The 12,226-nt window shown below is 28.9% G+C and overlaps 1 protein-coding gene across 2 annotated transcripts in view; it reads left to right on the plus strand.

Annotated features, from left to right (window-relative positions):
* Positions 1–6,203: 6,203 nt before the first annotated feature.
* LOC142322988 (putative serine protease 46) overlaps positions 6,204–12,226 on the plus strand; it is a 26,857-nt gene continuing 20,834 nt past the window's right edge. Inside the window, exons 1-2 of one of the 2 annotated variants that reach the window (XM_075362085.1) lie at positions 6,204–6,350; positions 10,052–10,134. In XM_075362085.1, the coding sequence (XP_075218200.1) occupies positions 6,296–6,350; positions 10,052–10,134 (138 nt within the window). In that variant the 5' untranslated portion in view covers positions 6,204–6,295. The remainder of the gene's footprint in view (positions 6,351–10,051; positions 10,135–12,226) is intronic. The other variant, XM_075362084.1, reaches the window with a different exon arrangement.

Consider the following 12,226-nt stretch of genomic DNA (forward strand, 5'->3'; position numbering starts at 1 on the left):
ACTGTAGAAGGAAAGTATGGGAAATAATCAAAAATGGAGAATGGTTTTTATTTTGAATTTTATGACGTTTAATGATCCAGGGACCTCAAAAAAAAACAGTGACGGATAACGTATGTACGTGTGTTCGCGTGTTTGAAGTTTAATAACTTATCACTGAAGCTGATTTTAAAAATAATTTTGCAAAAGACCTGCTTTTATGGGGCACTTTTTAGGTAAAGGTTTGGGATAAAAATCTCCAGGGGAGGTAGGTACTTTCTTTGGGGATAATTTTCTCAAATGTTTGCATATATTTTATATTAAGCTCAGTACATGTGTACAAGCTTATATTACCATTTATAAACACAGGTGTGCCCCTAAATGTTCCAATTTCACCATAAAATCAAATAAAGCTAACTTTTAGACGGAGAATACAGGAAAGTTAAGCAGAATTCTGTAGTACATAAGTTAAAATTTAATCTGTTAAATAAACATGTACACCGATTTATAATACGAAAGAAAAGGTCGATAGGTGGATGGAATATATTGAAGAGTTATACGGAGGAAATTAATTAGAAACTGATATTATAGAGGAAGAAGAAGAAAAAGCTGAAATGGATGAAAACGAAGATACAATACAGAGATCTGAATTTAATAAAGCATTAAAGGAAAGGCTCCTGGGATAGACGGGATACCTACAGAATTACTGCGCAGTGCAGATGAAGAAGCGATAAGATAGATTACAAAAACTGGTGTGTAATAATTACGAGAAGGGGAAGTTCCGTCAGAATTCAAAAAGAGTGTTATTGTTACGATAACAAAGAAAGCAGGAGCAGATAAATGTGAACAATACAGTGAAATTAGCTTAACTACTCATGCACAAAAAATCTTAACTAGAATTCTGTACAAAAGAATTGAGAGGAGAATGGAAGAAGTATTAGAAGACCAATTTGGTTTCAGGAAAAGTATCGGAGCAAGGGAAGCAATTTTAGCACTCAGATTAATAGTAGAAGGAAGATTAAAGAAAACAAACACACTCGTACATGGCATTTATAGATTTAAAAAAGGCATTTGATAACGCAGACTGAATTAAAATGTTCAGTATTTTAAAAAATCTAGGGTTCAAGTATATAGATAGAAGCACAATCGCTAACATTTACAGGAATGAAACTGCTCAGTAATACTCGAAGAGCATAAGAAAGAAGCAGTAATAAAAAAGGGAATCAGACAAGAATGTTCCCTATCCCCGTTATCTTTTAATCTTTACACAGAATTAGCAGTTAATAATGTTAAAGAACAGTTTAGATCCGGAGTAACACTGCAAGGTGAAAAGATAAAGATGCTACGATTTGCTGATTTTATAGTAATTCTAGCTGGGAGTAAATAAAGATTTAGAAGATACAATTAATGGCATGGATGAAGTCCTAAGCAAGAACTACCGCATAAAAATAAACAAGAAAAAAACGAAAGTAATGAAATGGAGTAGATGGACCACTGTATATAGAAATACAGGAAAATATGTAGTAACTATATATATATATTTATATAGTTACTACATATTTTCATATTTTCATATATATATATATATATATATATCGCATCAAAAAATAACACTGTATTCGTTTGTTTAATAAATACATTTAAAAAAATCTGACAACAAAGTTATAATACTCATCTGGCGTTGGATATTTATTCTTAAATAGTGGAAAAATAATTACACATGAAAAAAATTATGTTTTGGGATGGGGATAATCTATGATGAAGTTTTATTGTAAAATTATAATACGTGTAAACTAAAAATAAAAAAATCGGTATTTTTTTTCTCTTCCCTCACCCCCAAAATTGCTTTCGGAGAAACTTTTTTATTTTTTTATGTTTATTGGTTATGTTTTTATGTTAATGGAAAAACTAAAAAAAAAAAAATTCCCGAAAAAATGTACAACCAATAAAAAGTTACCTAAGATTTAATTTTTTGTGTTGGGGATGAGTTATGATGAAATTTTATTATATTATTATTACGAAAAGTTTATTATTTAAATTTGATATACTATTAAATGTTTAAATAAATCCAAAAAAAATTTAAAAAGTTCAAAAAATCTATATATTTAAGCTTTTATCGGGTCCCGCAAACCCCAGTCCCCAAAGTATCTTCTTTTTTTTTATCGCTTGAACTACTACTACTACTACACCTACGAAGACTTAATAAAAAATATGCAATAAATAAAAAGACAGCTTTTTTCGGCGTTGTGTGAAGAGGGAGAGATTTTTTTTTTTTAGATGGAAGGATAAGTGTTACACAATTATCGATTTTAAGTGGAGTATTAAGTGGAGTATTAATTGCAAAATTTCGAGGAAATTCGCTCCAAGAAACTACCGACCACACCCCTTGGAGAAATTGACACCAAGATTTTCCCAATGATTGTACTCATATTCATATGTTCATATTCACAAGTCTCTGTACAAAATTTCACCAGGATCGTTTTATCCAGTCAAGATTTATTAAATTTCAAACACGCCAACGCCCGTAGGAAAATTACCAACAATTTTTTTTTTGTTTTTTAACGTCCGTGGGTCATGAAACGTCGAGAAATGCAAAAGCCGTGCACCATTTTTTTGACAGGTTACCAACCATACTTTTCTCCTTCCAGCAGAGCTCTACAGCTATGATGCCAGGAAAGTAAAAATTAATATTTATATTTTTATGCCGTTTTTTACGTATGTATGATCGTTTATTAAAAATTAACTTGGTGTCATAAGCCCCAAATTAAAGCTAATAAGATAAGTTTTCATCTTTCCAGCAAAGGTTAATGCACTAATCGATTAATCTAAGAATAAATAAAAATAAAAAGAAATAATAGTTAAATCATTGGTTTCTGTAAAAGATTTTTTTTAAGAATATTTTTTTAAAAAATTATCTCAAATTTTGGATCTAATTTACGCTACATTTTTAAACTTACCGAATTTCTGTAACATTTTATTTAACAATATCGGTAATAACGTGAAAAAATATATTTTAGCGAATCTTAAGTAAATTTTATATTTCATATTAAAATCATAAAACCCTAAAAAAATAAAATCTCCATTTTTGACCTCAAAATAGATATAAATTTTCTACTTTAAAATCATATTTTTTAATCCCTTAATAGTTTGTACTGTAATGCACTATTTTACTTTACTGTGATAGATGTGTTTCTTTACGCTATCAGTTGCCTTCTTTTTTATGTGTGATAAAAAAACAGCCGAGGTGCAAGATTCATTGGTCAAGGTTTCATTTTCTAAGCATAACGAGACTTTCAATATTAAACTAGCCTGTAGTCAACAAAATGGCGATGTCACTTACACGGCTGAATATCATTAACAATTCAGTAATATATAACTGTATTCGACGTATTTGACTGTCATTAAAGACAACGGGAAACTACTGCACTCAAAATTTTCCTCATGCATTCGGCAAGGAATTACAATATACTGTAATTTTTCACAGTAATGTTCGACTAATCTTACATCGCCTATAACAATCCGTATGAAATGATATTTTTAAATTTCATTTTAACCGGTCATGATTAATCATACCGAATGTGAACTAACAAGTTTAAATAATTCATTGTCATTATTTTGATCACAATTATGTATGCATTTGCAATGCTTTAAAAATATAAAAAATTTTCTTTCTTGTTCTTCTTATCAGCTCAAAATAAATTTTAAAACCCTCTATTTGGAGAACTATAAAAAAATATTAGTACTGTTTTTTTTTTTTTTTTTTGTATAATTAAGAAATATAATTTAATTCTTATGTTATTAACAGACATTTTTTGGTGGTTCATTCGTATGCGATGGAAAATTAAGTGGAATCACTTCACCGGTTCATAGATCATTTTTTAAGCGTCTATGGAAAGTAATTATTAAATTCGATTGTCCACGTAATCCAGGTGGTTTTACTAATGTTATAAAATATACTGGTTGGTTACAATCTGAAGATGCAAACATTTAGTAAAGATGCAAATATTTAGTAAAGATACAAACATTTACATTTGACCCTTCTTGTATGTAAAGTATAATTATTTTTTAGAGTATTTACGATAACGTTTATTGTTTTATGAAGAGTAAAACATCACACTATGTGTTGTGAAGGAAGGATAGCAATTTCTCAATTGTACAGCAGTATTTTCAATAATTACAAAACTATTAATTTCAAAAATTAATGAAATTATTTTATTTACACTGTAAGCATTGTTAATAAATAAATAATTACAGCATATTTTTATTCTTAACATTACAAATTCATTTGTTTCCACTCTTTGAATTCTACCTACGTCTTCAAAATTCCTATCATTTAACAGAAAGGATGTTTCTATCTACATGTATAAAACAGACAAACATATGAATGTTTGTCTGTCTGTATGTCTCTTATGCCTTCCTAAACCGTTCATCCGATAGCGATGAAACTTTGGGGAATGGTTGGACGCATGCCAGGGAAGGTTTTTGAATTAAATTGGACCCGCTATGTGGCGCTGGCGTCGAGATTTTTCGATAAATTGTATTTATGGTCCGATTTGCCTCGTATTCAGAATACATGTTACTTACATGGAAAGAATTATTTCTGCGAAAAAATGAACCCGCTAGATGGCGCTGGGGTTGAGATATTTAGAAAAATTATATTTATGGACCGAATTGGTTCATAGTCAATTATCAAAATTTGTGTACTAGTACTATACAGAACTTCTGAGGGTAGAACGCAGTACGCACACAACGTAATTTTTTAGAACTGTTTTAAGAGTAGTATAGAAGAAAAAAACAACAATAACAAGAACTATAAAAATTGCAGATTGATAAAAGATAAAAGGAAAAATAATCAAAAAATAAAAAATTAAAATTTTAATAATCTGTATTTTTTGATTTTCAGTTGATTGAAGAAACCGACTGGAATAAAAGCAACTTACAAAAACAGGAATTTTAGAAAAAACTTAATACCGTATTAGTAAACAACCTGATTTCGAGGTCTTATAATTTTAAGTATTATATATATTTTGCCGTTGATATTTTTATAAACCGCAATGTTCATAAGCGTTTATTTTAATGCACTAATCCCCTCTTACAACTCAACAAAATTTAGGCAATCATAATAATTTTTTTTCGTTACATAATATTATTTCATTACAAGATATCGAGGGAGTAGGCCAACTGCTTCGGGTAGACAAGAAAACTGAAATACATGATTACTTTGGGATCCCGTATGTCCGGGATGTGATGGACCTTTTGAGTTCTAAATTTATGGTTACACTACATAGACAAGTAAATCCTGCTGATTTGATTTGAACTTGCTGGACAACGGTGATGACAGGCGACTGAAAATGATTCATGTACTGGACCTATGTGATGGTCGTTGAAGTCAAATAAAAGGAGTTTTATCTACCCGTTTATTGTTGTTTAACGCTATTATTCTTTGTCGTGTTCTTGCTTTGCATTCACCTATATTCGATTACTGTGACAGCCTTTTATTTATATGTGCGTTTAATTTTTCATTCGTTCGTTTATCCAGCCACGTTCAAATTTGTATGAGAATCTTCCATTTGATAAAAAACATACGTGCATGCTGAATTTGTTGGACACATGTGGTTCATGAACGAGACATGTTCTAGAAACCCGACGATGATTGTGCTTATGTCATAATGAGTAGCTGCTGGACTTTAATTGTTACTACAATTATGTTTAATAACATGGACGCATCTTAATGTTGGTTTCGTGGGAGGCATCATTGGATGACCCTCTCTCGTGAAATATTTTAATATATTATTTACTTATGGTTTTTGGTAAATTTAGAAAAAATTGACAATCAGATGAAAAAGGGCTAAAAAGACTATAAAATGGTATTTTATACTCATTATCGTTTATCGTTTAATAACATTTTCGAAAAACGAAAAAATCAAATTCTGCATGACAACGCTATTAAAAATTATTGTATTTTTATGTATTACAAAAAAAAATTATAATAAAAAAGAAAAGAAATAAAACCGAAGTCATTTGGATAAACAATTGAAATTAATAAATTATATTATTTATTGACTTTAAAAATTAAAAACCAATAAAATTTACGCAGTAAATTTTCACACTTTACGACAAAAACCATTTATTATTTATGAATATAAATGTAAAAAGGTGGTATTTATTAATTTGTTTTTAAATAATACTATATCGCTTTTTATTTTTACTTTACACGATAAATTATTATATTATTGCCGATAATGTCAGAAAAATCTACATAAAAACCAATACCTTCTTTGCTTAATTGTTTGACACGTCTATTATTAACTGAAAAAAAATGAAATTGGTTGAATTGTTTTGTATAGTTCTTCAAGTCATTCTTCTATTCAAAGGTAAGAGAATACCAATAATTTTTTTTTGTATAAAAACCACACAAATATTTAATAATCAATATTAAATATTTATTATTTTTTGTAAAAATTGAATTTATTTTTACTGTTTAAAATATAAAATGAAATCCAATTAAATAATTTCTTTTGTTGCAAAAAAAAATGTACACTTACATATACGTATTATATATATATATATATATATATATATATATATATATTATATATATGCATCCCCCGTTTCGGCTTCGTCCGCGCTATATTTTACTTGAATTTCTTGTCACAGTCAGGGCTCTGTCCCCTGGATCCTACTGTATTCATTAATCTCTGCTTGTGTGAATAATGGCAAATTAAAATTTAAAGGTTATTCAATTTATAAAAACTACCAGTTTAGACTATTTTCATCAGAGCAACAGTTTGGTCAGAGCAGGAACCACCAATTGGTTTTTAGATTACGGGAAATATATAATCAGAACGACAAACATAAATTGCCTTTACAATGTTAGCCAAATCACATAAAAATTAATTCAATAGCGATAGATAAAATGGTAAAAATGTACAAAATAATTTTTTTTTACCGCTTAAAATAATGTAATTTAAAAAACCTAAAAATCGTTTTTAGACAATTTTTTAAGATTATTTGTAACACCAAATCGAATAAATATTTAAAGTCAAAAATGGGAAAAATTTACAATCATTTTTAAAACTTTTTTTACCTATCTTTATCCCTTTCTTATAAAGAAAAAAAATCTAGAAATTGGTTTTTAGATATTTACAAGAAAATTACACACACCAAAAAGTAAGTTGATGTCTTCATTTGATAACTTGAAATTAAAAAAAATTGCCGGGTTTCAAAAAGTCCATTTACCCCTTTAAACTCGGAATTTCAAAAAAAATCCTTTATTAATGTCCACTTACATCATATGTATATGCACACAAATTTTCATCAAGTTATCTTCAGTAGTTTTTGCTGGACGTTGATAAGTCTGACTTATCCATGCAATCCGCTCTACTTCTGCTTATCAACAAGAAGCTGATAGATACGGGAGGTAAGCTTTCTTTAGTATCACTGAGTAAGTTTGCTGTTAAAAGAATTCCTCAGAAAGAGTCTGGTGGTCTCAGAAAAATAAAATATAGAATAAAACCACTAATAAAACAAATAAAATAACGGAGGGAGGAACCAATAAAGAAAAAAAAGAAGCTAAGAAAAACAAAACGATATGAAGGTAAAGGGGGAAACAGTCCCAAGAAAACAGAGGGATTTAAGATAAGAATGGCTCGTGTGTTGATGAGCAGCTTCGCGTAAGTAAAGCGAAATATTATTTAAGACAATATATGCCAAAACTACATAAATGGTTTATCCCGAATAAACTACATAAGTTGTTTGTTTTAAATGGTGTATGTGGATACGCGTATGATTTTGAAGTGTTCACTGGACAAGTCCTGCAGACGAACCTGATTTAGGTGGTTGTGCAAACGTAATAGTAAGACTTGCTCGCTCCATTCTCTGCCAGACTATAAATTATACTTATAAATTAAACTACTTTTATACCAGTATACGCTCTGATGATATACTTGGAGGAAATAAACATACATGCACTGGAGACTGTTAGAAAAGACAGGTTTCCTGATATCCATTACAGTCAACCGATGAACTGAAAGAAAAAACGGCTAGAGTTGAAATGTATGAAGAGATTGATAATACAATTGTATCTTGTATTGTGTTAAGACAACAAATATGTAAATTTACTCTCAACGTACGTTTATAAATGGACCACCCCAAAGTAGCTGAAAGATACAGTAAAAAAAAAATGTTTATGGAAAAGTCACATGTCCCCAGTGAATACATAAACATATAGGTGTGGACAAAATAAATTCCATTATAGGGAGTTACAAAATTAAAATTATAATCAAAAAGTGGTGTGTGAGATTATTTTATCATTTACTGGATGTCACAATCTGCAATAGTTGGCTTCTTTATGTTGTGGTTAATCCCAAAAGGGAAGAATACATCAAACCATTAGCTGAATTTAGAGAAGTAGCCACGGTTCTCTGCAAAATAGGTGGCAAAGTTACGCCAAAGAGAGGAGGACCTAGTAATCAGCTGAAGGGGGTCTTAGCTGCAAAAAGGCGAAGGCGCAATGTATCAGAAATACTAACGAAATAAGTACGAAAAGTGATATTAGGCACTGGCCAATTTGGAATGAAGTGTGTCAGCATTGCTAAATGATTGCCTGTAATGGCAAATATTTTCTTATATGTGAAGTGCAAATTAAATCTGACTAAATAAAGATAAGAAGTGTTTTAAAAAATTTCATGTAATGTAAACAAAATTGTTTACAAAATTTTTTTTAAAGGTTTTTATTTATTTATAGACAACAATAATTTTCATTTATTTAAAAGTTTTTATATATATTACATGCATACACATTACATACATATTCTTGCACAATTTTATATCTTGTCTCATTTTTAATAACTAATTGGTTTTTATTTTTCTAGATGTTACGATGTTATTCAAATTAATCTTTTTAGACTTTTGAAAATTTAATTTTTACAAGATTTTTATGTTAATATTTTTTTTTTTAGAATATTTTTACGTGTAAATTTTTTAAATTTACACGTAAATGACATTTATGACATTTCATGTCATTAACTTCATGATGTGTCATATTTGGCACAACCAAAATTATCATAATTTTAGTTAATATAATAATATGTGGTACCAAACATGTCATATCCAGAAAAAAAAATTGAAAAATCCAAAAAATAATTCATTGAGATTTTTTAAAATAATTTACCTGCATTGGCAACCACTATACCTGTAACATATAATTTTTTCATTAGAAAATAAAAAATCATGCAGCAATCAGTTCTTTACTAACGTGTGACGTGTGGTTAATTGAACTCAACCACCAAAGAACACTTATCTACAATCTAGCGTTTAAATCCCATATAAAAACAATTGCTTTTACAAGGAATCAGCTAAATTTTGTGATGACAAGTTTAATTTATATATATATATATCTGTGGTTAAACTTAATATATATATAAGATTTAACATTTATATAGAGTGTTTAATTTTAACCACCCCAGGCGATTTTCTTGTAAACTACTCACAGTACAAAAAAATTACCGCAGCCAGCCTACACCGTATATTTTTCTGCGCTATGAAGAGTAATTTCCCACATTCAGTTTTCTTATTTTGTTCTTTTAAGTCACTCAGACCGCTGGAAACATTAACGACTTTACTACAGTGGCCAGGTTATAAATTTTGCATAACCTAGCCAGGAATCGAACACGGGAACTTACGATATTCCAAGAAAACATCACTAAAGATTATACCACCTGGAGGAGTCCTCTACTGTTCCATTTAGTATACTCCATACCCCTTTGTTAAGTGAAGTTGATAAAAAAAATAATAATCATTAAAAAACATACCATACGTGCATACTTTTCTTTATGAATGGGTTTTGAAGAATTATCGGCAATAATGCATCTGCACTATTCCTATACTGATGCTATTTCAAGTTCAACGCGTAGTCTAATATGAAAGTGCACACGCTGACGTTTTTACGTAGCCTACATACATAAGCGATATGTTCTTGGTAAGCTATAATTTTTATACTATAACTTTATCAGTTCATAATTTCACATCACCAGAATTTTTTTATTTTAATTTATTATACATATATATTTTACAGAGAGTAGACTGGAAGTTGTTGAAGAACCACAATCAAATGTAGCCCGTGGTAAAAGTATAACGCCAGGAGAATTTCCATATATGGTAAAAATTAGTAAATATACTCGTATTTAAATAGATATTAGTTTTTATTTCTATTTGTTAAGTTTTATACAGAAAAATTGATCGTTTTGAGAGAAGAGCATTTATTAAATTTTGTTTTTTTTTTTAATTTTTCACCGTTGTAGAATTAAGTTATTTAAGAGGTACTTAGAGTTATTTAAGAAATACTAAGTTATTTAAAAGATTAAATTATTTTTTAAACTGGCTGTAAAAATAATTAAGTGACTCATTTTGGTTGGTAGCAGTAAATCCAAAGTTCTTGTTAAAAACGTTTGTTTATCAACGATGTGTGACAATCCTACACTTTATGTTTCATGTTTTTGTGTTGTCCCATCGGGGATACGACGGGGTGTGGTCGACTAATATCATAAAACGATCATTTCCAGATAAAAGCGTTGTTAAATTTAATCATTCTCTTTATAACTATAGAAAAGTCAGTTTCATTACCGTACTTTATTAGAAAGAGTTTTTATAAAGTCAAAATATTTGATTTTTAATGTTTGTTAATTTAACACATGTCACATCCTACCCTTTTTATTTAAAAATTTTGATTTGTTTCCCTCTTAAGGACTCGCTGGATGCTTGAGGTGTGGTCTCATACCAAAAAGATACAGATTTGAAATATGAATATTTGATAAATTTCATTTTTCTATGTTCAATTGTTGAATCGTTATTGACGGGCTGCCTTACTTTGTTAACACTCTGTTTTGCTAATAAAAATTTGTAATTTCCATAATATAATTAGCCTAAACTTTGTTGTCTCAAAAATATTAAATGATAATTTTAAGTAGATCTTATTTTAATTAGATCTTAGTTATTTTATGTATTAACGAAATCTTAACGATCAAAATATACTGATAACTTTAATGTTAATCTGGTTCAACTAACTAAATTGTACTGATTTTTAATTTATGTCGTAAAACGTCAAAAAAACTATCCTTAAATAACCTATTAAGACGTTAGGCAATTAGCGGAATTAAGAGAAATGAATTATTTTAGTTGAATGCTTATATTTTTTTCTACAATAAAATGCGAATGATTATAAAGCGAGAAGTCAAATTTTTGTAAATATTTATTTCAATTTATTCCACGGCTTTGTAATTTTATTAAAATAATAGTGTACGATAAAATGTTGATATCTTGAAAATAGATTATCCGAGTTTTAAGAACGATTTTATAGATAAATGTTTATAACATTTATTTTTCGTTTTATTGAACAATTTAAAGAGATTTTTCCAGAAAAATTAGGTAAATTAAAAAAAGAGTTGTTTAAGAGTTCTAATTCAAAAACCACATATTTGTTAATCGTAATTTGTGTATGCGTAACCAGTTTTTTAACACTTTTAAGCACAAATCTTGTGTTTAAATGAATTTACCGAACCAGAAATTATTACTTTTCATATCTATCCTTCATTTACAAGAAAAAATAAGTGTTATATCACTACTATAACTGGTTAAAATAACAGGCATAGTTTATTGATTTTGTTACGAATTCAATATTTAAATACTGATATTATGACTCCAAATTTTTATGACAGGTTAAAAAAAAATTAAAAATTTGTATACAAATAAAAGAATAATTATCTATTGTCTGGTTTGAAATATCTAGAGGTAACAAAATACAAATTATGGATTGAGCGGCAGTACAAGAGAGAAGAAAGAAACTGGATAAATAAGTTTCCTGGCCAAAAATATTTACAATAAAAAGAATTTCCAAAAAGGACTATACTCAGATATTACATCACAGGGATAATATACGGAAGTGAAACTATCGATTTTTACCGACCTGGAACCGCTAAAAAAATAGAGTACACTGAGAACAGCCCTAGGCCCTAAGAAAATAACAGAAGAATACAAACTGAAATTCAATAAAAAACTGTATAAGAAATAGAAGTTATCAAAAAAGCTATAGAAGGAGACTGCGATTCCTGGGTCATGTGTACAGAATGGACGAACAGAAATTAAATAAATATTCATTAAATTCTGGGAACAAAACAGCAAACATGGGTACCAATAAATGAAGAGAAAAATTACAGACCCAACACAGATCCAAGAACAGGAAGTGAAAGATAGA

This window comes from Lycorma delicatula, chromosome 4 (assembly GCF_047948215.1).
Source record: "Lycorma delicatula isolate Av1 chromosome 4, ASM4794821v1, whole genome shotgun sequence".
In the NCBI taxonomy this organism is placed as follows: Eukaryota; Metazoa; Arthropoda; class Insecta; order Hemiptera; family Fulgoridae; genus Lycorma; species Lycorma delicatula.